At 35.0% G+C, this 27,543-nt stretch overlaps 2 protein-coding genes across 3 annotated transcripts; one reads left to right on the top strand and one right to left on the bottom strand.

Moving 5' to 3' along the window:
* Nucleotides 1–9,041: 9,041 nt before the first annotated feature.
* Nucleotides 9,042–19,201, bottom strand: LOC142614673 (mitochondrial acidic protein MAM33). Its single transcript, XM_075787232.1, has 3 exons — nt 18,916–19,201; nt 18,269–18,612; nt 9,042–9,408 (listed from the first exon to the last, which is right to left on the bottom strand). The coding sequence occupies exons 1-3, from the start codon at nt 19,090–19,092 to the stop codon at nt 9,237–9,239; spliced, it is 693 nt and encodes a 230-aa protein (XP_075643347.1). The 5' UTR covers nt 19,093–19,201; the 3' UTR covers nt 9,042–9,236.
* A 2,343-nt stretch (nt 19,202–21,544) lies between these two features.
* LOC142614938 (uncharacterized) lies at nt 21,545–26,610 on the top strand. Of its 2 annotated transcripts, none has more exons than XM_075787586.1 (4): nt 21,545–21,749; nt 22,555–22,806; nt 24,760–25,003; nt 25,909–26,610. In XM_075787586.1, the coding sequence occupies exons 2-4, from the start codon at nt 22,559–22,561 to the stop codon at nt 26,347–26,349; spliced, it is 933 nt and encodes a 310-aa protein (XP_075643701.1). In that variant the 5' UTR covers nt 21,545–21,749; nt 22,555–22,558; the 3' UTR covers nt 26,350–26,610. The 2 variants fall into 2 exon arrangements, with proteins under 2 accessions (XP_075643701.1, XP_075643700.1); XM_075787585.1 differs by lacking the exon at nt 21,545–21,749 and adding an exon at nt 21,960–22,384.
* The last annotated feature ends 933 nt before the right edge of the window (nt 26,611–27,543 follow it).

Genomic DNA, 27,543 nt, shown 5'->3' with positions numbered 1-27,543 from the left:
TGTGATGATTGACAAACTAAGTAAAATTGTGAATTTTTATTAGAATTATGCTATGTTCAAAACATGTTCGCAACAGTTTGAAAACAAATCTTAAATGATAAATTGTTATTGATTCTAATTTGAATTCACTACTAAAATTTTTTTTGCCTAACAATAACAACTTTCTATTTAAGATTTATTATAAAAATATTGTGAAAATATTATTGAGAACTTGAAATAACATTTTTCTTTTTATTATGATTAGTTTATTCCTTTTTTGTTCTTTAATGAAAAAAAGGGAGGGGAGGTGGTGGCAGGGGCTATAAATTTTTATTTGAAAAAATAAGGGCTTTCGGTTTTTGTCTATAGAAGAACTAGAAGTAGAAAGAATTGGGAAGTGTAACTATGTCACTTCTGATCAAGACTGACATCTTTATCACCACACACGTTCATAACGTTCAATCAAATAATCATTTTTTCTTTTTCTCCCGTATGAAAAAGTGCTCCCACTGTCATATATGACTCACATCTTCTTCACTCCCACACGGGGGGCACATTTATGGTTTCTAGTCACCGAACAACATAATCGGAATTCGGATCCAATAAAAACTAAAAAAAAAAATTATTTAAAATACCATAAATAAATATAAAAATTAATTAAAATAATATAGTAAGATTCATAAATAATACTAAAAAATGTAATAATGTCTATAAAAAATGTAATAATACTTATAAATAGTAGTAAAAATAAGCTGAATAATAAAATAATCTAACTTTTTAAGTAGGTGCCAAACACACACTATATGTCAAACAAAATAGTAAGGAAATAGAGTAAAACAAAAAATGGATTTATTTTTTATTTTTTTAAGTATAAAACTAAATGCCCTAATAATATTAGTTTAGAAAATTTTAAAAAAAATTATAAAAAAAGCAGTTAACTTTTTTTATACATTTTTATATTTTTCATATATAAAATCAATATCAAAACTTTTATAAAACACTTTATTATCAAATGCCCTAAAAAGATCAGTTAATGTGAATTTTTTTATATAATAATAAAAAAGTAGATCCAAATCATACAGGAGTACTGTCTATATTATAAAATTTGCGTTTTATCCAAATCACTTGACATTAATTAATAATGGTAAGACAGATTCTTAAAAACAAAGGACAGACGTGTACCATGATTTTTGGGTCAAATTTGGACATGTATTAGTGAGTTCATACCTAGAGCATTGTCGTATGTAAAAAATATGCATTTTACCTTTCAAAATACTATTTTATATTTTCACTTAATACCATATCATACATCTCATTCTTTATTTAAAATCCATCCCATTAAAATAATCTAGTTTCTAGACACATTAGTAATAGTAACACTAGCAATAACCCGCTGACAAACACGACGCTGCCACCACCTCTAACCAAAACCTCACCACCACAATGCGACCCACCTTGACACAACATCAAGACCCACCCCACTGTCTTTCTGCTTCACAGAGAGAGAGAGAGAGAGAGAGATTTTGCTACAAAAGAGCGTAAAATATAAATCTTAATATAACATGTTGTAAAAAAAAATTTACATTTTGTATTCCTAGATGTGGGGTGATTTTGTGTGTTTTTGTATATTTTGGAATGTATCTTTGCATTTTACTGGGTTTTACATTCCCAGATGGAAATGCTCTAACATATCTTACATTCCTTCTTAATAAATCTTGAAAACGAACCCTTAGTTCAAGAGGCAGTAAGGATCCTACCCGAAAAATCTTCTCTAATCAGCTTTTGTCCTCGACAATATAGGAGTACTTTTCAATTGATAGGCATTGTTTGAGCCCACCTTCATATCTAAAATTATTTTCCCCTCTTTTGTCCTCTATATTAGAGTCTTTGAACTTCCTTAGCTGTTGGGATTTTTGTTATGTATACATGGATTTTAACGAGAAATGTTATATTTACAACATTTTTTCAACAAATCATAGATGGCAGGTTATTACTGGTTGTTATTATTAGGGCAAAAAAGTAATTTCAGTGGTAGGTTCAAATTTGAACCAATAACAACTAACCACCTATGATTTATTGTATAAATGTTGTAAACATAGCAATTCTCGAGTTTAATGGTTTGGCATACAATCTAGCCAATTGAGTCACTCTTGTAGACCCATAAACATCTCTTCCCTTCCTGCTTGAATATCTTCCCCAAGTTCTAAAGATGGCTTCGGTCCCTCCCCCCCCCCCCCCCCTTTTTTTATTATAATCCATTTATTAAAAAAAAACTTGTAGATGACTAAATTTCAAGTTTGACAAAGAAAATCAAACAAATGAAATAATTTCACAAATGTGAATTGTATTGATGAATGAGCGGTACAATTCTCTGTGATTACAAAAAAAGTGATCTTCTGATTTTATCTCATTAAAAGATTTGTTGATTGGAATTGTAAGAATGTGATTTTAATTCGAACACCAAATATCCTTCAACTTGTTTGAGGAATGGATCGAAAATCTTTGAAATAGAATTACAACAAATTTTTGGCTATGAGCTTGTTAGAAATCATTTGTTCTTCACATTCTTCATGTGTTCTTTGTCTTTGAAGATTTGTGGTGGAAGTTCTTCGGGGCTTTAAAGGCTTGAATCTATAAAGCTTCACTAATTTGTGGTTTCTTGAAATTTTTGATGGCTTTTGAGCTTGATTCCAATGAACTTTGAGATCTAGGAAGATGATTTAAATGGTTTCTCTTCGAATGTTATTCGTATTTGAAGGTTGAAGTTCTTGAAGTTATGAAGGCTTTAGAGCTTGATTCCAGCAGAGTTTCGATATTTTTGAATCTTCTAGATGTTGCTTGTGTGGATGTCTTCCTTGGATGTTTGCTGTGATTGGCTCTTGCATGCTTATATGCTTTTGTTTCAGTGAAACTTGGCAAATTTATGTTGCTCTGTGAATAATGACAGTAAAACCCACTAGTAGTGCGTGGCACTTTATAATTTGCAGTGCTTTGTGGACTTGGTAGTATGATGTGGTAGATTGCAATAGGTTACGAATTTTTCCTCTTGGGGGGGGGGGGGGGAGGATGACAAACAAACACACTAACATGTTAAGACCCCAAAGTTAATGGTGGACTCATGTGTAAAATGATAATCAGATATATGACATATGACATTTAATGGGAGGAATCTTATCCCATGGTATTATGTCTTTGCTTACTTCTTCCTTTTGCATTTGGATGTTTGAAGGAGCAGAGATTACCTTAAGCTTCCCTGTGAGTGATGAAGAGAATGTCAGCATAAAGAAGAAGCAGAGGAATAAATTCAGACCTAGAAAGTGTTTTTAACTACTATTCTATAGTACTATTATTCTACACTTAAATATATTATTTCAAAATTACTTGTTGATATTTAAATTTATAAAATGACTTGAATTTAGGTCAAAATAAAATTAATTTTGTTCCATAAACTATGCATCAGATCTCAATTTCATTCGGTGTCATATTCAAGTTCAACTCAGTACTTATTTCTCAAAAAAAAAGTTCAACTTTGTAATTGTGAATATTGGACCTGATGATAAGCCCTATCCCAAATGTACCCAGAAAAAAAAAATCTCGGAAAGCCTAATGATATGGGCCCCTCTTTTCTTTTTAAAGAATATTGGCACGTAGTAGGTGACAATATTAGTATTATGAAAAATGTATTGTCATTTGTCAACTATTCAACTTGAACTTTTAGGATTCACTAATAAATAGTAATAATTTTAGTCTTTTTTTTTCTAAAATTTTTTTTTGAAAAGTAAAAAAACGTTACATATGCTTAATGTTTTAGTCAACCAACTCAAAAAAAAAAAAATTAATCCTTCCTCATCTTAGTTACTTTTGAGATAATTAATTATATTAAAAAGAAGCTTTCGAGATCAATAGATCATAAGACTGTAAAACTTGACATGAGAAAGGTTTATAATAGGATTGAATGAGTCTTTTTGCAAACAATAATAACAATAAAAGTTGGATTTTCATGATAAATGGATTTCTCTATTATGCATGCGTAAAATTAGAGGTGTCCACAGGTTAGTCGAACTCAAATTTGGCATCAAAGTGACAACCGACCTAAAAATGGTGATTCTGAAAACTACAAACCTATTGCTAACCACGACTAGACGGGTCACCAACTGCTATGTAATGGAGATCCAACAATCGAATTGAGTCAAAATTGATAAGTCTTGATCTTTAAGGTACTAACAAAAAATCCCACCAGATTTGGCAAAGATCTAACCAAAATCTAACTAAGATCTCTTATGGAATCTTGCTTAGATATCCTCAAAACTCTTAGATAAAGCTTGAGTAGTAACTCATGCCCCCCCCCCTAATTTTTTTTTAAATATTAGTATATATATATATATATATATACATATATATATATATATATATACATTAATTTTAGCAATTTTGTTTTATAAAATTACATTTTGCTCCCTCTTAACAATATCATTGATTTTTTTTAGAGTAACGTTACAGTTACGAACTTATCTACAACATTTTTATAAACTGTTGAGGTACAAATTCTTATTAGTTCACATCTGAACCTATCATTTACATCAATTTTTTACTTACTAATAATCACTCACTTTATCAGCAATATACTTATAGCACTTTCCTCATTTTAAAAGCCATTAAAAAAAATTATAGATCTAAAATTTAAAACATGTACTAGCCTTAACCAATTTTACTCAAAACAAACAACTGGCCCTTTAAAATTTTAAACAGAATAATTTTGTCTTTAACCAATAGATGCATACATAAAATAAATAAAAAAAATAAAAAAAAAACCTCAGCAGCTAAGAAGCCGCCAAGCTAGAGATCAAAGTTGCCCTCTTAACTCAAAGTCCTGGCTCCGTCCCTGAGCACTAGCATACTTGAAACGTCACATATATAGATAAAAGTCATTGGTTATTCAAGCGAGGAACCCGCCGCAGGAATTGATATTGTTGGTTTTGATAGTGGGGAAACATTGTCATCCAATTCAACTCCTTGATCCAGTGGTTTTTGGTTCGAGTATCACCATGTCGAATGGATTTATCGGGTCTAGGTCTTGTTGGAAACTTCTACTTAGAAGAATGAGGTATTCCATTTTAATTACTAGTGCACCCAAAGATTACATTAACCAATTAAGGGGATTACAATAGGGAGGCCTTCTCTCCTTTTTTTTATTTATTTTTTCTATGTGAAAAAGGTCAAGCATCGATGGAGAATAGTTTTCTGTTTTGTCAAAAAAAAAAAAAAATGCCAAGAAGTTTAAGATATTCCGATCAAATATAAAGTAGCATTGGGGCATAAGATAAATGGAGAGAGGACCTTATTATTCTTTAGTTAGACACAAGACTTAAGACTTGAGAACAAATAAGGAAAATATATATGGAGCTTAAGTTGATCAAGCAACATGAGAAATATCTAGGACACCCATCACTTAAAGGAAAATCAAAGAAGCAAACATTTTTAGAGATTCAATAGAGTTTTTATAAAGATTCAAGGCTAGAAAGTGAGGTTTTGGTCCAAAGTTGGGAGAGAGAAACTCATCAAAGTGGTGGCAAAAGCGATTCCAACGTATGTGATGAGTGCTTTCAATAGAGTTAAATGCCTTGATTAGCATATTCTGATATGGACAAAGAAAAGATGAGAAAAGAACTCATTAGGTGAAATGGGACCGTTTGTATGACTCACTAAAGCTTGGGAGCGTGGGCTTCCAAGACTCACAAGCTTTGAACCTTTGCCATTTAACTAAACAAGATGGAGACTTATGTACAACCATGATTCTCCAAAGTTTTAGAGGCTAATTAAGTACCATAAAAATGCTTCATATATTTGTAGTATTTTGGACGTGAGGAAACAAATCCATGAGAAAGCAACAATGACCCTGATTCTGAAATCAAGTTGTGGAAAACTGATTTATTAAAGTTTATTTGTTTGCCATTTGAAGTAAATGATATTTAGGAGATAATAATGTTTAGTTCTGAATTGCCTATTGATAAATTGATTAATTGTAAACTCTAGAAGAAAATTTATGGTAAAGAGTGTGTATAATATGTGGCAGAAAGATGTGGAACTCAGTGGAAGGCATTGTGATCGACGAAAAAATCTATTAAGATAATGATAGATAAATAAAATAAGGGTACGTACATTAAGATATTTTTTGATTCCAAGATAAAATTAGGACAATTAACAATTCAAAAAGACCAAATTGGAACCTAACTTATAGAGAAAGGAACAAAAATCATAGTTTGACCATTGAATTGGTTATTTATTTATTTATTTATTGTACCATTCGATGTGATAGCGATAGGTATCATCGAGCTAAATATCATTAGCAATAAGTTTCTGAAAATTGGTTCACAAAGCCACAGATTCCCTAATTGATTACACATGTCTTATATTGGTAATTGGTGTCATAATATGATTTTCATCAGCATCGATGTGCTCTATTATTCCCACCATCTTTCTATAAAGCTAGTAATGATGCTAAAGCTTGTGCGGCTCCGAATTAGGACTAACAAATTAAAAAATTGGAACCAACTTACCAACCCACCCACACACACACATGCATATCTAGCCTCCAAAGTTGTCACATTCTGCCAAATGTAATGCATTTTGCAATATTTTAACTCTTAAAGAGTTCAACTATGAACAGGAAAATATGAGCCAACTATTTTGCATGATTATGCCTATTACCAACCAACCCCACCAAGCATCAAATTTTGGTGGTTCATGTTTCTTCCTTCCCTATTTCTTTCATCTATAAAATATTTGATATTTCTTTAATCTTTTTCTCTTTTTTTCTTTTAAACATTTCTTTAATATTTTTAGGTGATAATCAACTACTTATTTTTCTCAATTGCGTTGTTGAATTGTGCATCTCATTAATCCTAGATGGTGTGTATTTGGAACATATTATAAGCTAGATTTCTGTTTTTCAGCTTTTATGTAATTTTTTTTTTAAATTATTTTTTCACTTTTTTTCAAGTACAAATAAACTTTAGCACACTTTCAACAAAAAGCTAAATAAATTGTTCTCAAATGGATTTGTCTATAACCATATACTTAGTCTGGTACAGAAATCATGGAACCTATGAACTTTGACAAAATGAAGGGCCTGAATCTCTCAATTGTGAAATGTATTAGGAACAGAAATTGATAATGGTAGAAAGCAAAATTTCCCACGGACATGACTAAGTAATGGTGCCTTGATGATGACTCTAAAGGAAAAATGTTTGTCCTAGGAACCTTTCCCCAACATGTACTAGTGGAAATAACATGGGCTGTATGGGTTCGTAATAGATTGGAGGTAAATAAAACAAAGGACAAGTAATATATCAATAAAGTTTTAGCTTTAAACCAATTTGAAGGATTTTCGTCTAATTTACTATGTGATGTATAAGGCAATTTATATACTTTACTTAAACAAGTTATATGGCTTATCAAAAAGTCATGGGACTAAAACTATATATAAATAGTCTCTTCAATAGTCATATAGCAAGTTGGACAAAAATATATTTAAATTACAAAGGGTTCTAGAAAAATTTAAAAATAAAATAAAATAAAACAAAACAAAACAAAACAAAAAGAAAAGAAGAAAATATCATAGGCCCTATTAATTCAGCTCTGCTATTATTTTGCAGACACAAACCCAATCACTAGGCCCAACCGCCTGTCGATTAGGTATGGAATCATCAGGTAACAAAGTTCTTGAATACCCATTGACACCCTTTACGTTGACCCAGCATAAAGGTCAAGTGCCAAAGACGGCTCATTTCTCCTGGAAATTCTAACTACAATTTCCATTTCTTTTTTTATAATTAAATTCCCACTACCATTTCTTCTTTCTCAAGCTTCCTATAAACAAGATTATCATATCCATTATATCACTTTACCCACATCTATTAAAACCTAGGCAGACTTAACTCTTAAGGTGGGATGCCTAGAAGTCAACAGAATTTTTCTCAAAGTTTAATCAATTAAAAGTCAACCTACTTCTAGGAAGGTACATCTTTATACAACCACCTAAAATATTGCTATCCATCTCACCTTGAAATTGAAGGCATAGATCTCTACAACCTGCTATTCCGTCCAGTGGAGACCATGCATTTCACTTGTTCCACGTAGCGCAGTACGAAAATGTGAATTTTCTATTCAACACTGCAGCCAATCAGAACTCTCTCATGTGTCTCTATGCACAAACCTTTAGAACCTCCTTCCCCCCCAAAAAAAACCACTCCCTAGTTTGGATGGAGGGGGAGTAAAGTACAGTTAGTCGGAAATTGACTAGATATAATGGAAGGAAATATAATAGCTATTATATATATTTAAAACAAGGTGAAAATGTGCCCATGGACAGCCAAGTCCAAGCACCTAAATATAATGGCCCATATTTATATTAACAACTAATTTATAGAAAGTGAAGGGTAAACACAAATGCAGTGCATATGATCTACTCAAGCGGGTCAAACTATGGTGGCATAGATAAAGCAATTGACCAAATAACCCCAGGTTGTGCCTAATCATAACTAGCCATGGGGGCATTATACCTTCTATAAGCTCAAACAAGAATATAACGACTAAGCGTAAATGTGACTGTATTCCCTAATTTGTCCATATCAATCCAATGTTGGTGGTATGAATATAATTATAGAATATGATTAAAGAGGCACCACTAAAAAGGAGCTGGAATGCTTGCTTGGGAATTCATTTCGACCTTTCCTAAAGATTTTTTTTTTTTTTTTGATAGATAACCTTTCCTAAAGATTTAATATTTACGTGCTAGAAACATGTTCCATACAGACTAAGAAGGCTGCTAGTGCTTATTAATCAATCGCTACTGAATCCACCTAGACAGAGTAACATAAATTTCTAGAAATCAACAAGCACACTGGAGGAGAATTTTGCTCTACTTGGAAATAAATATATGATAAGCATCATACATTGGAAAATTAAGTACCATGAAGGATAACAAGAGCTCGTATTAATGCATGGGCAGGGCACCAATTATACAATGCAAAATGACACATTGCAAAAAGGAAGAAAACCAATTCACAAATGAAATTTTTTTTTTTTTGGCCAATTAAATGTATAACATCTATAATTCAGAAACAGCAGGAAAAATATTAGTGTGTGGTAACATAGTTTTAACAAAACTATATCCCTAATGCATTAGCATCTACCAGTAAAACAAATTGGAGACACACGACTAACTTTTGATTTGAAAATTGCTCCTGTTAACTAGCTCAAGCCGACTTGCTTTCATTAATGAAGATGCCGACTGATTTGAACCAACGCATGAGATTCCGGTGGTCCTTCACATAAAGCCATGCTTGAAGGAAAGGAAAGAGCCTCTCATTTACTCCTCGCTCATCTATGTAACTGTGAAGTGCATCCCTCATACTTTCATCAAGATCTCTGTCAATTGACAAACAATTTGAGCCAAATATAGGTTAACCAACATTGCATAACACAATCAAATTTTAATTCAACAGAAAGTAAGAATTAAAAAGAAGATATTACATCTGTTCAATGGGACATAAAAACAAACCACTTTATAGGGCCATTGAGTACAATTGGATGAAATAGAAAATGCATGGAGAAATTGTTTTGACAAAATATTATCCCATAAAATTTAAAATGACCACAGTAGATTTCACTTTTAGAATTACATATTCATAAGGAGGGGGTATAGAAGAGTGGAAATGAATACAGGATAGAGCTATTGATAAAAGACGTTGAGCAATTTTTTAAAAAACTAGGATATAATATGATGGTGATACACTAATAAGAATCCTATCATTGTTTGTTTAATTGTTAACTGGTCCATATTTATACCATATGATTGTTAATTATATCGTTTTTGACGATTTCACTCACAACTATATTAATTCTACACTGTATAGGTCATATCCCAGTTCTTAAAGATCATCCAATATTAATCTTTTGGATAGGTAAAAAACTCTAGCACCTGTATTGACATTGTCAAATACTAAAAAGAGTATCGAAAGAATAAAATATGTTTAAAAAGTTACAGATTTCAGATACCAGACACATCTGTGAAACATCATATACATATCAGGAAGTGTGCGAAAAGTCCAATTATTGTCCAATAAGTATACAAGAAGGGTATGGATCCCTTCTAGGAATATCCATGCATCATGACAGACAAGAGTTTCTCGCAGTTAGAAAAGAGGCCTTCAGAACATATACTGCATAAAGTCATTAGATGTTTACACTATAAACATTTTCTGACAAATTACTGCCAAATACAGATTTTAAGATGAAAAAAATTAGCAATTGTTCCATTAGGGAAGCTTTATATTCATTATCAACAATGTTGAGAAGCAAACAAAACAAATGTTCAAAATATATATTGAGACAAAACACACGAATTAAATTTAAAGGTGTGACTAATATAATGCATTTTGGTAAAGAGGATGCTAAGTAAACATCATATGGTGGCCAATTCAATAGTAGAATTTCATTATTAACAATCATTTCAAATTCCACTGCATGAGACCAAATATGTATTCATAAGGAGCTTATTTACTTTGTCTGTCGACCATTTTTTTTCTTTTCCACTTTTCAACTGATATTTTTAGACTCTTTCCTCTTGTAGGTTTAGTGAGACTTTTTGGACTGTACCCTTTGTGTCGATCTAATGTACAAGAGATGTACACCCTTTATGCCTCTTTGAAAGAAAATCCCAACATGAGAACTAATGTATTCTTTAGATGCATCTCAACTATGTCAAAACCAAATGAAACATTCAAAATAATGGGAGCCTATTTCCATTGTTTTTGACAAATTTTGGATATTGTTCTAAACAGAATATCAATCTTATTTAAAAAGCTAATAATTATTATAATATTTTGATGTTATGGAGCTATGGCTGAAATGGACACCATCTCTTCTTGTATAAACAAGGTAAAGGATGAATTTGTGGGTTCAAACTTATTGAATACGTGTAATTTGTCACCCAAAAAACATGATACTCCCTCTATCCTAATTTAAATAATTATAATTTATTTTTTTGGACATCCCAAAATACTTACACGTGGACATTTCTTCAATTTCCTATTTTACCCTTACTTTAGGCTATTTTTTTTTTATAGATAATCAAAGAAGTAATATTAATAAGAAAACATAGTACAGGATGTTCATGATGATGAACAGTAAGATACAAAGAAAGAAAAACTAAGGGAAGGAAAATCTAAGGGAAAACATAAACTCTGAAATAGACGAAGAATCAGTAAAGCCCCAACAACGAGACCAGTCGAAAAGGCTACGCTGGCATGACACCTTTAACTCATCCAAAGTCTTCTACATGTTCTCAAAGGAGCGACGATTCCGTTCCAACCAAACAATCCACATTAAACACCCTGGAATCAAATTCCAAATATTCAAGTTATGCTTCCCAAACCACTGATGCCAACAAGATATCAACCCCGCCACTGATCTTGGCATAACCCAGTGGATACCAAAAGCCTGAAGCATAAGAGTCCATAAGGTATGAGAAACAGTACAATGAAGAAGAAGGTGGTCAACCGACTCCCCATCACAACAACACATACAACACCGATTTACCAAAGGGCGACGACCCCTAATCATGAGATTATCCAATGTGAGAATCCGACCGTGAACAGCTGTCCACAAGAAGAAAGCTACTCGCTTAGGAACCTTTGGTTTCCAAACACCCTTCCAAGGAAACAAAAAATTCGAGGAGCCCCGAATTGCTTGGTAATAAGAACGGGTGTCAAACTTACCATTGCCTTTGAGCCGCCAACAAAGAATATCCCTCCTATCCCCCTGAGGAATATGAGGTTGGATAAAATGAAGAAGAGAAAAAGAAGCAGCAAGCTCCCAATCTTCAAAGGCTCTAAAGAACCTTAGATTCCACACTCTAGTAGAAACTCCTTCCGGAAGCCACAAAACTTCAGAAATGCAAGCATCCTTGGCAACTGAACACACATAGAGCTCAGGGTATAGATCTTTTAGGGTATAATCCCCAATCCACCTATCATGCCAGAAGCGGATGCGGGTGCCTTCACCCACTACAAAAGATAGGTGCTTAGAAAAGCTCTCCCACCCTTCATGAATGCTTCTCCAAAGGCCACAACTATGGGTCCTCCTGCACAGTTTAGTACACCACCCCCTTTGACCCTCACCATATTTTGTGGAGACAACTCTCCGCCAGAGATGGGTAACTTCTTGCCCAAATCGCCACAACCATTTCCCTAAAAGAGCTTGATTAAACGACGCCACACTCCTAATCCCCAGCCCCCCCCCCCCCTCCAATTTAACAGGTAAACACACCTTATCCCAAGCCACCAAATGATATTTGAAACTCCCCTCAACAGACCCCCAAAGAAAATTCCTCTGAATCCTTTCCATTCTAGCAGCCACAGCTTTAGGAATAGTGAAGAGAGTTAAAAAGTACGTAGGAAGACTCGATAGAGTAATTTTTAGTAAAGTGAGCCTACCACCCTTAGATAAGTAGAGACGTTTCCACCCTGAGAGTCTCTTCTCCATCTTCTCCAAAATAGGATTCCAAATCGAAGCAGTCTTAAAAGAAGTTCCCAAAGGCATCCCCAGGTATTTCATAGGCAAGCTCCCCACTCTACACTGAAGAATACTAGCCAATGCAACTATATTATTCACCTCCCCAACAGGAACAATCTCACTTTTCCCAACATTAACCTTCAAACCCGTAAAAGCTTGAAAACAAGACATCGCCAACCTTATGGAAAGCAACTGATCCCTAGAGGCATCACAAAATAAGATAGTATCGTCCGCAAACAACAAATGGGAAATCTGAACACCAACAGAATTCACTGCTCCCACCTGAAACCCCCGAATAAGATTATTCTCTTTTGTCTTCTTCAAAATTCTACTTAAAACCTCCATAATCAAGAGAAACAATAGCGAGGATAAAGGGTCTCCTTGTCTCAACCCACGGGAGCTTTCAAAAAAACCTTCAGGGGAACCATTTACCAGGACAGAAAAACGGACAGAAGTAACACAAGCCTTAATCCACCCCCTCCATTTCGACCCAAACCCCATCCGGTCCAACAGATAAAACAAGGCCTCCCAGTTTACATGGTCATATGCTTTTTCAATATCAAGCTTGCAAACCACACCCGGTAACTGACTCTTCAACCTACTATCCAGACACTCATTTGCAATGAGCACTGAATCCAAAATCTGCCTACCGCCAACAAACAAATTCTGAGTCTCAGAGATAAGATTATCCAAAACCACCCTTAACCTGTTAGCCAAAACCTTGAACAACAACTTGTACACACTGCCCACAAGACTGATAGGGCGGAAATCTTTAATGTTAACAGCATTACTCTTCTTAGGAATTAAGGTGAGAAACGAAGCATTCAAAGACCGTTCAAACACAGAGTGCCAATGAAAGTAATCAAAGAAATCCATGACATCCTTTTCCACCACACTGCAACAATTGTGAAAGAAAGCCATGGTGAACCCGTCAGGACCAGGGGCTTTATCACCCTCCAACTCCCTTAAGACGTGTACTACTTCCTCCTTTGTGAACGCCTTCTCTAGGGTCAACCTCTCCTCCTCTTCAATGCAAGCAAATTCTAATCCATCCATAGTAGGGCGACCCAATTCAGATTCCTCATACAACCCCTGATAGAAGCGGACTAACTGAGAGCGCACATCAGACTCATCTTCATAAAGAACACCATCCACTTCAATCCTCTTAATATAATTAGCATTTTTATGAGAGTTTGCTAATCTATGAAAGAAGCGAGTATTCTTATCTCCCTCCTTCACATACAAAGCTCAAGATTTTTGTCTCCAGGAAATTTCCTCAATAGAAGCCAACTGTTCTATGTCAGCTTTGAGATGAATACGATGAAGTTGATCCTCATTCGAGAGACCCTGCAGCTCCTCTCTCTCATCTAGACCCCTCAATTCAGTCAGCAAATTTTTTTTTTTTAGCGCCAAGTCACCAAACTCCTCCCTATTCCACTTTTTTAAATCTGCTTTCAAAGCCTTCAATTTTTGAGCCAAGATAAAACTTGGTAAACCCACAAAACTATACCCATTCCACCATTGCTGAACTCTATCAACAAAACCCTCAACTTTCAACCACATGTTTTCAAATTTAAAGGCACTACGACCCCTTCGAACAGCGCCAGCTTCCAACAAAAGAGGGCAGTGGTCAGAAATAACACGAGGAAGCACCCTTTGAGAAACATTCTTGAAATGATCCACCCAGTCTAGGGAAACCAAAGCCCTATCAATTCTAGACATAGAGGGAAGGCCAGAATCTCTGAACCAAGTGAAGGAAGCACCCTTTAAAGGTAAGTCCACTAAAGAATTCCTCTCTATAAAATCCGAAAATGCAAACATAACAGGGCTAAACGACTCACAGCCAAGCCTTTCGCTTGGGAACCTAATGCTATTGAAATCACCTACTAAGCACCAAGCCATGGGCCATCTGACACGCAACTGAGACAACTCCTCCCACAAGGTAACTCGCTGACCATCCTCATTGAGACCATACACACCTGTACAAGCCCAAACAAAATCAGCCACCACACCTCTCAATAAGACACTGATAGAAAACTCACCAGCAATTACATCCAATTTCTCAAAAATCCTCTTATCCCAAATCAACAAGACCCCTCCAGAAGTCTGCATAGCATCCAAAGCAGCCCAATCAATGAAAGGACTTCCCCACAAACTCCGAACAAAAGCAGCATCAGTATAAGATACTTTCGTTTCTTGAAAACAAACAATATCACACTTCCAATCCTTTAGGAGATTCTTACAAACCTCTCTCTTCCGGGGATTGTTAAGCCCCCTAACGTTCCAAGAGAGAAGGCGTAAAGTCATTTACAACTACCAACAGCCCCTGCAGCAGTCAAAGAAACTCTGTTCTTACTCCTAGAAGAGACACCATCGTAATTAACATTAGAGATAAGCCCCTTAAGTTCCCTGAGTCCTCGTGACCCTGAGTATGCTGGTTGTTTAGGCACCCCCTCATCAACCACCTTAAGACACTCTTGCTCCAAAAGGCGAAACAAAGCCAGACATTGAGCCTCATGTTTCACGATAGGGAAACCCACCATGTTACAGAAATTTTTCATCAACTGGGACACCCAATTCGAAGGTGTCCCTGACTCTGTAACCTGAGGTCCTTCTGCAGAATCCCGAACCAACACCAAATCTCTGATTTCATTGGGTTCCCATGAAGACAGAGGGTCACACTTCAATACCCCAATATCTTTCTCACCACTCCCACAGCTATGGTCAGACACTTCACTGGTCTCCCACTAATCCTCATGATCTTCCCCTTCCACAAACACTTCATCAACCCCATTACCCAGCTCTGAGAGAGGAGAAAACCGATTTTGAAACACCCAAGGATACTGACCAAGGATCGGCGATACACCTTTCAGAATCGGCGCCTCAAGCACCACTGTCGACGAGCTAACCGCCGGGTCATTGGAGAACCCGGAGTCTCGGATGCCTATACCATGAGATTCCTCGGCATCAGAGATGGTGTCCATAGGAAAAACATCCTTACCAGAGTCGAGAAGGACCGCAACGGAGCTACACCTTAACGCAGATGGAGTTTCGGTCACTAGAGCTCCCAACTCTCTCGACGGGTTGGAAGCGAGATGCTCCGAAGAAAGATCGGGGCTAGATATCGGCGGTAACCCAGCCGACAAACCCTCAGGCAGCAGCGATAAAACCGATGACTTCATCGGTGGCTTAGAACTCTCGCCCACCACCCTCGTACTCTGATTGTGGAGTATACACGCACCCACTCCACGAAGAAAAGAATGCCCATCCTGGGCCTTACCTCTCAAGTCAGCAAATTGGGCTTTGTCATGCCCAGATGACAAAATAGGCCCACTAACAATAGCCTTGTGAGAGTGGACTTTGTCATGCCCAGATACCAACTCCGGCCCACTGTGAATGGGCTTATAAGTAGAAGAATGGTTCAACCAAGTTACCATACGTTTGCCTCCAACAGATTTAGACACCCTCAGCGCCAAATTTGCAGGAGTCAACTCAAACTTAAAGTCACGCGTGGGTCTTCCATTAATAGAAGAGACAGTACCACCAGTAGCATCCTTCAGCACGTTATGTCCCGAAACAGCTCTAGAAATTTCAAAATTCCTTAATTTCCGCTGCTTCCTGATCTTGGAAGATTTCTTCCCAAAATGTCCACCACCTTCCGTCGGACCAAGACCAGCACCAGCATCTTCATCAAAAGTACTCCATTTCACCCAAACAGTGTTTGAACCGGAAAGAAATCTATCTAATTCTTTTGAAAACAAACACCATCCAGACCAGTTTGAACTCGCAGGAACCATAATCCAACCACGACGAGCTCCACCATAATACACAGCTATCTCCACAAAAATACCAGCCTTATTCGATCTTCCCCGGAATTCGAAAAACTTGTTATTTTCTCTATAACGTTTATATAGATAATCCTTTCCAGGAACCCAATCACGGATATCAGCAAAATATGAGAGAATCCATTCCAATCCTTTACGACCCAAACAAATGGAACTTTTAAAATTCCGACGACTTTCGTGAATAGCATAAGAATCAGCCTGACCGACTTCAAACGAGAAAGAAAAAGTTTTCGAATCTATGCGAAATGAACCATTACTGCCCCCTCTGCTCTGGGGAGAAAGTTTAGGAGGGAGAGGCAAACTGTTAGGGAGAGGTGTGGATGAAACAGTAGTGGTTGATCTAGGCCATACCTGTGGTTGTATCGGCAAGACAGATGGGGGTGGGGTGTTCAAAGAAGAAGGATATGGTGGACAAAAAGAGTGAAATGGAAAGAAACCAAAAGGTGATGGGAACGGTGATGGAAAGAAACCAGGGAAAGGAGGAGGTGTCTGGTTGAAGGGCAATGGTAGAGAGGGGCACAGAGGAGGGAAAGGTGTTGGCTGTGTGGTGGGGAGGGAGGGGGGAGGGGGAAGGGTGCCATTACTTCAGGCTATGAACTCTAGCTCAGATAACACTTCCTCTTACCATGATTATGGGATGAAGGTGAGGTCGTGGGTTCAAGATCCACTTGGTAAAGTCATCTAATTTTACTAAAGTTATTGAAATTTTAGGAAGATTACTATATTTTAACCTTTTCTAATAATAACTACGAAAGATGGTTAAAGTCAAAACAATCCAAGGAAAATGTTAAGATAATTCCCCTATTTCATCACCAATGAGCTATAGCTGCTCAAGTGACACTTCCTTCTCTCATAATATAGGATGGAACCCATAAGACCCATTGGATGGGTGTGTAACTTACAATCAAAAAAAATATCCAAATTCATAAATTGTTCTATATTATGGGACTAACTGCAATCAAAACAACTCTTACTGCCAATTTTTGTACACACTTTGCAGAACATTACTTGTGCGTGTATCTATCCATGGATTCCCCTGCAAGTCTTGCAATCACATTTCTCTTGTCAATGATTTTCCACCATGTTGTTCACAACTTAAATATCTCAACAATTAGCATGTTCCTTCAATTGACCCTGACAAGAAATCTTGACTCCATTTACGATTTTTTCAAAGCTCAATCCTTTTAAAAGATAAACTAGACTTACTTATCCAATACAAAAACCAACCAGTCTCAACTTCCTCCAAAATAGATCCATCAAGACACAGTCTCATATCCTAGGACCTCAAACTTTACGGTAGCTATTGCTGTATCTTAATTTTTTCACAAAAAAGAAAGACCTAATAAGATGAATACACAACTGGAAAGGAGATAAGACCTCATCAAATGGACACCCTAATAAACTAAGGCAATAATCTATTGAGTTGTATGCAATCCATCTAAACAATGGTCATGACTGCTTTAGAGAACTTTCCATATGTATGGTTAAAATCAACTGAATTCCCACACCAGGTATGGGAAAATGATTCCCTATTCTCCAATAACAGAGCTTTGACTCAAAATCACATCTTTACAAAACATTTCCTAATTCTCAACTCACTTCCAAAAGACATTTCCTACATACTTAAAAACCAACTACTCATTGGTTTGGCATCAACTTATTTGGCCTTTTACTAATTGTTTCTTTTTCTACAAGCGGGCTAAACTATACTTGTACTTGTAATTGTTTATTTACTCATTACTTGTGTCATTTCAAGTTTTCAACCAAAACCCAACAACGAATTAGTACCAAACAAAATAAACCAATGATAACAATCACATTTAAATGAAAAACAACCAAAGCAAAGGCAGAATTTTATTCCAACTCACTCGAAAACTGGCCCGGTGTACTGAGACGGAACGACAAGAATGCCAGAACTCTCAGCCTTAGGCCGCATTGAAACGGAGTGAATCCCCAATGCATCCGGATACAATCCACAGAGGAAGTGCAGAGAATCCTGCTGCCCAGGTTTCGACACATTGACATGAAGAAACAACTGATTGATGCTATCATCATCTTCATTGTCATTGCCACTACCAGCAGGGATTATGTTAGCTAATCGCATAACGGAAATGTTGATTTCTTCATTGTCGTTGAAAGTCCTTTTGAGGACTGGACCATTGCCATCTAAGGCGCCTGCCAAGATTGTGAATGAAGCCGGAGGGCTCACCTTCTGTATTATTCAATTGATTAATTCATAGCAGTCCCTTATTATAAGAGCTTACATAAAAAATAAAAATCTACATTTTTTTTTTATAGATACTTAAAAATTCTATGGCTTAATGATTGATCCTTATCATTCGAACCCAAATCTCTTATTTGAATACAAGAACTAAAACCCACTAAAAATATAGAGGTTTTAGAGAAAAGGGTTTTAGGAATAGGTTGTTTCGTTAATAATATGAAAAACCCTTCTCTAAAACCCTTCTGAGTGTGTGTGTGTGAGAGAGAGAGAGAGAGAGAGAGAGGTAATTACAGGGGGAGGAACCATTTTGGAGACTTCGAGATAGTGGTCTTTGAGGGAGCGGAGGAGCATGGAGTTGACGGCGGAGGAGACGGTGGTGTTGGTGGAAGAGTGGCGGCGGCCAGCTATGCTGAGACATGGCTGCCGAAATGCAAGCGAGGTTGCGGCTGCCAATGTTTTCCTCCACATTTTCTGCCTTTTGTGATGCAGCAGGCACAATATTTGCAAATTTCCAGACTTGGGAGTTTCGTATATAGGCCTTGCTTTGCTAGGAGCGCTTGGGGCTGTACTGTAGAGCAGAGAGATACTAGTATTTTCGGCAAAATTTCGTAATGGGTGGTTGTTGCCCAAAGGAATTAGTTAGTTGGACTGATTTTGGAGGGGAAAATGCCCCGTTAGCTATAACTGCTCAAGAATATAGTTAGTAGGCACTGTTTTAGAAGTATATAAAACACTAACATCTCGACTCTTAAAGAATTGATTTTGAGCCTATAAATCGTCTCTTTGATACTTGATTCGTCTCAAGAAAAATTTCTATAATGGTTTTTTTTTTTTTAATTCCACGTCAAATTACTGTTGGTCAAACCTCGAGTATAGCAAAATCGATTTTAAGGTGGAATTCGAGTTTCAAAATCAGTCCAACTAACTAATTACTTTGAGCTGCATTCCACTCACGGAAAAATTTCTGGAATTTGTACTATTTACCAAATTTTGCCAGTATTTTCTCTTACTAACAATCTTTTTTTTTTTTATTAGCATTCTAAAAGTTAACAAACTTATTCATTAATTAATTTATTCTTTTACTATATACATTAAAACCATGACTAATTTCTTTTCCTTCACATATCTAAAATTTTTTGCTATGATTGGATTGTTAATATTATCAATAAATTACAAATATAATTTTAATATCATATTAGCTTATTTAAAAACTAATACAATCCAAGCTTAAGTTTTTATAAGTATATTTTATACAAGTATTCTAATTAAAAAAAATTATTATGTATAGTCAAATCAAGTCTCATGTTTAACTGATAAAAAAAAAAGTCTCATGTTTAAGATTTCTTTTAATAATAAATATTATTATTTGATAAGAATTTTTTTTAATGGGAATATTCAAGAGTTTATTCAATAATAAATTATTACGTTTGAGCTTGGCTCATTAAATAATTGAGTCTAAACTTGGATAAGTTTTGGCTTGTTTGTTAAACAAACATAAACAAACAATTTCCTGAATGAAGCTCGAGATATTCATAAACATGCTAGTTCATTTACATCCCTAATTAGTTAGAATTTTTATTTATTTATTTTTAAAGAAAAAGAAGCTCCCTGTCACACATTTTCTTTTAATTATTCAATTATACAACAAATAGGAATAAGTATTTGAACTATGTTTCTTTTTATAAAGATTATCAAGCATTTCAAGAGCTACAAAACTCTTGGCCAACCCATTCATCTAATAATTAAATAAATATATGTATTTTAAATTTCTTCATTTGGTTTTATGTTGGATTTTGGATTTAGTTTAAATAAATTTATTAGTTTTTTATTTTGATATTTTAAGACTTAATTTTGAGAAAAATTAAAATATTAAGTTCAATTTTGTAAGTTGTAATCATTAATTAAATATTGACTCTAAATAGTTGAATGAAAATTTTCATTTTTTTTTATTATGCTTAATAAAATAATTTCAATTCTAACCCAAACCAAACTCAACCAGTCGGATTGATTTTTAGTATTATTGTAGATTAGGGTTTGAGATTTCTCAATCTTATAACAATGGGTTGAGTTTCAAAATACGCAAAACCCATTGCAACTCGACTAATGCAAATGTCTAATCATATGTCAACCTCAAATGGAAATTTTTAGAGTTTTTTTTTTTTTTTTGAGAATCGAGAAATTAGGATTTGAATACATCATGATGGAAACATTTTTAAATAAAAGGTGAAAATTCTTTTATTTTTATTTTCGTGAATACTAAGGCAATGAAAAATGGAGTTCAAACCACACAAACGAGACATCACAAATAATTTCAATTCAAGGTATCACTTCAACGTTAGTAAATTGAGATTTTAACACAACTTAATTAAAACATTGTGAGATTAAACCAAAAAAGCTTTCAACAACATAAAATATTTTTAAATGACATCATAAAAAAGTAAAAAATTGCTATATTTTAAACCTTATAGTTTAATTAGCTCAACTAGTAAAGTTTTTTATAGTTGAATTAGAAATTTTGGATTTAATCTCTGCTTACGCCAAAAACCTATTGGTAAACAAATGTCATAAGTTGAAACTCTCTAAAAATAATAATAATAATAAAAAAAGCCTTATAGTTTAAGATGTAATAAATTTACGTCATAGTATAATTTAAAAAATAAAAAATAAAAGTTATATATATATATATATATATATATATATTAACCCCATATTTTAAGGATGTGTATAATTTTAGAAATAACAAATTAAATTTTATAGGTGATAAATCTGAAAGAGGTAAAAGAAAAAGAAGATTTTTTTTTTTATGGGAGAAAAGAAGAAATTAAACCTATAGGGTAGTAAATTTTATAAATGATAAATCCGAAAGGGGTAAAAGAAAAAGAAGATTTTTTTTTTTTTGACGAGAGAAAAAGAAGAAATTAAACCAATAGGGTAGTGTGTATGTGTGCGTGTGTTAACTCAGAGAGTGAGGAGGTTGAAGTCAAAGTAGAAGTTTAAAGTTCAAAGTTCAAAGTTCAAAGTTCGATCCTTAAACCACGAATTGAAACACACCAAGCCCTCAGACCTCACTGTCCAAATTGGCCTCTGCTGCACTTCATTCCTTGTCTATACGATTTTTTTTTAAGGTTAGACAAACAAAAACTAAGCCGACAAGAACTGTTTTTTTTTTTTTTTTTTAAGTTACCTTGAGAATTCTGTGTTGTGTTTTCGAGCCCCTTACCTTACTAATATTCTTTTAATTCTTAAGGGTATTTGATTGTTTGAGTGTTTTTCTGCCATGAAAGAAAATAATCAAATACAAAATGTTGTTGATAACTTTTTTTTTTTTTTTTTCTAAATTTAAGTAATCCATGCCTCCAAATGATTAACTGAATACGGTGGTTGTATTTATCAGCAGCTGAACTAATATGATGAAATGGGTTCCTCATAATTATGTCAAAAAAAATTGAATTCAAGCGTGTTTATCATTATTAGTATTTACCTTGTGTTTGAGTGGCATGTAGCTGCCTCGTACATGGGGAAGTCCTCAGCATTGCAGACTTTTGAGTCTTACTGATTGGCCAAGAGTCCTTGTAGCTCAACTAGCAACTCCTGCTGTTTCCAACGGAGACATCCGGGTTCAAATCCCCCCCTACCCCAGCTATCAAAAAAAAAAAAGGTCCTACGAATCAGTAAATTTAGGGTTTTGTAATATGTGTGCGTATATATAAACAATAAAAGGATAAAAAGATTCAAACTTTGATGGGGAAGCAATGAGAAAGTAAGTAGCTTTATCTGTCTTATCGCTGCCTCCTTCATTGTGCATAGTGAATAGTGTATGTCTTTTTGTATGTATTGTATAGAAACTAAAACTTCTGCCATGACTTGTGATTTTTCTCCCATTGCATCATTGTTATTCAAGTCCGTTGTGTTTTTTGGTTGCCCTAACAGGAGAATGAAAAGGCAAGCATCTTATGCCGATTCCCATGTCAATCCATATGTTGCTTCTCATATGCCGCACATGGCTGCACAAACAATGCAGCCAAATGCTGCATTGAATAATTTTCCAGGAAATCTAAACCCTCTCTCTACTGAGGAAGAGTATCGATATAAGTCTTCAAAAGTAGAGGGGCAATGGCAGCGGGATAGAGATGCACCAAATATTGTGAATCAAACATCATCTCATTCATTCATTGAAGGCAAGTACTGTTCTTAAACTTTTCATATCCCTCGAAACCATTAGAATAACATTTTTATTATGGAACATTGACACTTTGCTGATGTCCTTTATATAGATCCACACAGGCTTACTTTTTTCTTTTTTTTCCTTTTTCATCTTTGCTATATCTATATTTGGGCTATATTTGTGTTCAGGGCATATTAGATACATAACATATTTGTGAGCACTACTATTACTGTGTATAGGAGTCAGAAAAAACTTAAGGATTTCCATGTAGATAATATGTCAGGCTTTGGGAAAAGGGGGTTTCCAATGCAAAGCATATTGATACGATCAAGAACATGCATACCAGAGGGGTAGCTATTATGAAGACACTTGATTATATTTGGCTTATCTTGAGATGTTGAATTGGCTAGGCTTAGGCATTCTCAAAATGACAATTCAAGGTGTATGTGTGTTTGCCAACAATATAATGTCAACATGACACTAGAGCAGGGCTAACTCTGGGAATGAAATCATGGTATTGAGATATTTTTTCTCATGTTGGTATTTTAAATGTCGATGCTTTTCCCTGCACAAAAAATTCCAGATGAGTTTAATGCTGAGAATAATACATCCTAGTATGTAACTTTGAAAGAAGAGCTGGATCATAGAACTAATAGATCCCTCACAATTATATTTCTTTCATAGAGTGACAAAATACCTTGCCATAATTAACATCAAAGCAGGGTTTTGGTGTGGCAGCAATTTATTGGAAAAATGTTTTTAAAAAATGAATAAGAAGAGGACTATTGAAAAACCAGCCATCTGAACTGATTGGCAGTTTTTTTGGGCACTGGTCAGTGCCTGTTTTGAATCCTAAAAAAAAATGTTGGTATTGGAATTTTCCTCACTAACACTGACTGAAAGTCTGAAACCTACCGGCAAACATATGCACATGTGTGTTCATACTTCATAGTGCAATAGTAAGGATGAAGATGATGAACATGGTTGCCAATGTGGGCAGCATGAAATCCAATGAGAAGTAGCCACCTCAACTGCCAAAGTCAAAGCTTCTTCAAGACACTTCCTATTGAGTCAAGACACTTCAAGCACATTCTTCTGTGTTGCACCCCTATCTTTTAGGATGCATCTAAAAAATAAAAAATATAATACTTCTGTGTGCTAAAAGATGGATGTAATAAACCCTATTCCTGGTTGACTGGCTCATAAAATATTACAATTTGATAAAAATTTAGTGGGTTCCGGTATTCAAAATTATCATTGCAAAGTGTTATACATTCTTATTTGCTGAAAAATGGATTAGAAGGATTTCTGTTTGAGCATAGGGCTTATTCCAACATGGACAACACTATGGCACTGGTGAATTAATGTTATTTATTGAGCCTGAAATGCATACAAGAGTAACTAATGAAGTGTTAATTGTGTTATTAAGATGCATTCACTAAGCAGAGTTTATGTACATTTGCTACCAGTGTAGACATGCATGGTAGCAGTACAACCTTATTTCTTCCTCTTATGAACAGTTTATTCAAAGTATTTGGTCACTATGTGCAAAGTTTGGCCTTGACGACCATTCTTTAAACCATTGATCACATTGGATTCATGAAGGGAAGAGTGGGAAACCAGAAACATGTTTAAAAAAAAACAACTTTTCTTTTTTCCTTTTAGTTTCATAATAACAATATAGTAAATTGAAGATTAAGGCCCTTCTTGGTTGTGTTTTCAGATTTAGTATTTAGAAATTGCTTCAGTGAACAGAAAGTAAATTTGCGTAATAAGATGTTTCGTGATTCAGAAAAACCATTTTGAGTTATAGTTCTCAAAAAGGGGAAACAAATAACGTCCAAAACACCTAACCAAACATATAGCCCTTTTTTTCCCTGTTTTCAAATATAGAAAATTGTTCATCGAAAACAGTTCCTATTGCTCCAAATGGGAACTCCATTTATAAATTTATATATACGTGCAGGCAGAGCGGACAGTGGAACAAGATCTTACTACCAGGATCAGATGCCAGACCAGAAACGAGGTTCAGATAACCAATCAAACGAAGAACCTAGAAGCCTGCCTCATGAACAAGACATGGAAATTGGCTATGAGGACAAACCATCATCGCTGACTTTTGAAGGTCTTGAACAAAAATTCCTTGATGAAATCATTAATTTAGCAAAGGAACAGAATGATGCTGAAGCTGTGGAAAATGAAAGGCACAGGGAGGTCAGTATATTATGATATATATGCTGCATCTATATCTGCAAGAGTGGGGAAATAATATAACATTGCTGATTCATACTCTTGATAAAAGTGAAATTTGCATGAGATGATCAGTAATATACTTATTAGACAAATATTATAAACTTCTCTCAATTTGGGGCTTTGTATGTCTTTGTGGGGTGTATAGGACCTGAGTTTCAAAAAGCTTAATGTTGATACTGTTTTTATAACCTGAAGTTAATGTGTGTGTGTGTGTGAGACTTGTTTTTAAGCATAGAATTATTAGAATACTTGGTATGGACTACGTTTTGGAAATAGCTATTGCTTTATTTTTTGGGGGAAAAAATGTTCACAGAAGAGCGATTTATGCACTAGTAAGAAAGAGTGAGTCGAAAAACAAAAACAAAAAACAAAACAAAATGAAACGAAACGAAAAAAAGAAAAAAGAAAAAAGAAAACTGTCAATTGAGGAAGTAACTAAAATTATGACTTCGGATAGAATAGAATGACAGAAAGGAATAAATTTGTCCAATCCCAACTGATCTATCGAAAATCCCTAGCTGATCCCAAAATATTTGGGGCTAAGGGTTAGTGGTGGTTGTTCACAGGAAAAAAATAAAATAAATCAAATTTTCATTTTTTTCTTGCATTCGCAGAACTTGATATTGTATGAATACATCTTTTAACTGCCCACCATCCAAATGTGTTCATTGCCCCGATTTACTCAGTTTTTAAGCAGCACTGTTACTCCTTTCAAGAGCAGACATGATGAGCAGCATTCACATATTAGTGCTACTCGTGCACATTATGTTGCTTCAATTACAATATAATCCTTTTATTTGTGCCGTACCTTGAAAACATTTTCTCTGGTGCAAATATTGACGCTTTAATTTGTTTTGCTGCTTCAGAAAATAATTGAGTTAAATACCAAGTATCAGGAAAAAATATTAGCACTTCACTCTCAACAAGCTGCTCGAAGAGAAGAATTCCTCCGCAAGGAATCACAGGCACGGTTAAATCAGTATCAGCAAGCTGGAATGAATCACTATCCGAATACTGGTATTCGGGATACTCATGAAACTCCAGAAGAATTCCTCCACAAGGAATCACAGGCACGGTCGAATCAGTCTCAGCAAGCTGGATTAAATCACTATCCAAATACAGGTATGCGCGATACTCATGGGACTCCAGTTGCAGCTGCTGCTGAAGCACATCAAGCTTATGCTGCTAGTCAATTTGAGTCCTATAGAGAACGCCAGCACATGCTGGGGAGTGGGAGAACTCATGGTACTGAGAGGGTTCCATACCCTAGGGGCCGTGTTTACAACAATGCTGCCCGCCATTACTAATGACGTAGCATTAGGCCCTTTATGAACTTAGATCAGTATACTATTTCTTTTATTTTCTGGCAATGACTTAGAAACCACCAATATATATATATGCTTCAAGAACTGGCTGTAAGTACTGATGCCTACAGTTGTACACTTACATACCATCTTTCTTTGGGTGTATTCTCTCTGCCTGTTGTGGTGGTGCTGGATTGTTGATTCAAAATTCAAATTGCCTGAAATACCTTTGCAATAATATGAGGTCAGGTCTTAGTGTGATGGTAAGTGTCTTTCATCAAAACTGGTAATAAGTGCTTTCATTAAAATCACAGGTTCAAGTCTGAAAATTAACCTCTCTGACAAAAAGTGGGATCTTTGTGCACTAGGTGCAACCTTATCAACAGTTTCTGATCATTTTCACTGTCAGATTCTAACACATCTTAAGATGATCTTACTCATTCCTAAGGATTGAAGCTTGTACCATGTTGTGATTTACTTTAAGGCCTTAATTGCAACGGCATGTGACTACATAAGATGTATAGCAGATACCAAGAGCTAATAAATGTTTTTCTTCTCTCTTTATCCTGTAAATAACTGAACAATGCTAGGGAATAGGCCTCACAACTTACTTTAACAGTCCTTTTTAAGTGCTTTCACCTTCAAGCACCAATTAATTATTTAATACAACGAAAGGACTATTGTAGTGTCCAATTATCTCCCACCTAATAAAATACTGCCATTTGTTGAATGGCTTAAACATATCATTATTAAAATAAATAAATAAATCCACATAATAAAATACTGTCATGTGTTTAGATGATTTAGTCATACCATTAAATAAGGAAAAATTAAATAAATTTTTTTTATTAAAAAAACACTACTCTTTTTGCCAGAAAGAGAAATTCTCTTGAGAACAACTTACTATGGCATGGAGGAATTTTCAGTCAGTTACGTCCCAAAATGGTTCGAATAAAAACATCAAATTGCATTTCACTTGGTCTAATTAAAAGGGTGGGACAGAAATTTGTAATGGCAAAGCTTCATAGAGCTTTGAAATTGTAGATTGGATCAAATGGCTAGTATTGTTACTAACTTGCTCATCACATTTGCTCTAATCATGCATGCTTCAATCATTTTAAATACTTGAAAAGGGACTCACTTTTAAAAGATGTTCCTACTGTTTTTAGGCTGCGTAGACGATCCATTGTTTCCATA

This window comes from Castanea sativa, chromosome 11 (assembly GCF_040712315.1).
Source record: "Castanea sativa cultivar Marrone di Chiusa Pesio chromosome 11, ASM4071231v1".
In the NCBI taxonomy this organism is placed as follows: Eukaryota; Viridiplantae; Streptophyta; class Magnoliopsida; order Fagales; family Fagaceae; genus Castanea; species Castanea sativa.
This window is presented reverse-complemented; position numbering and strand designations above follow the sequence as displayed.

Bases quoted from the DNA above. Each gene is read 5' to 3' on its own strand.
- LOC142614938 (XM_075787585.1), top strand. The intron at 22,807-24,759 runs GTACTGTTCTTA...ACGTGCAGGCAG, and splicing joins CATTCATTCATTGAAGGCAA to AGCGGACAGTGGAACAAGAT. The intron at 25,004-25,908 runs GTCAGTATATTA...TTGCTGCTTCAG, and splicing joins AAAATGAAAGGCACAGGGAG to AAAATAATTGAGTTAAATAC.
- LOC142614673 (XM_075787232.1), bottom strand. From the start codon at position 19,092: ATGTGGAGGAAAACATTGGCAGCCGCAACCTCGCTTGCATTTCGGCAG. The intron at 18,613-18,915 runs GTAATTACCTCT...TGAATAATACAG, and splicing joins CCAAAATGGTTCCTCCCCCT to AAGGTGAGCCCTCCGGCTTC. The intron at 9,409-18,268 runs GTGAGTTGGAAT...GTCAATTGACAG, and splicing joins TACACCGGGCCAGTTTTCGA to AGATCTTGATGAAAGTATGA.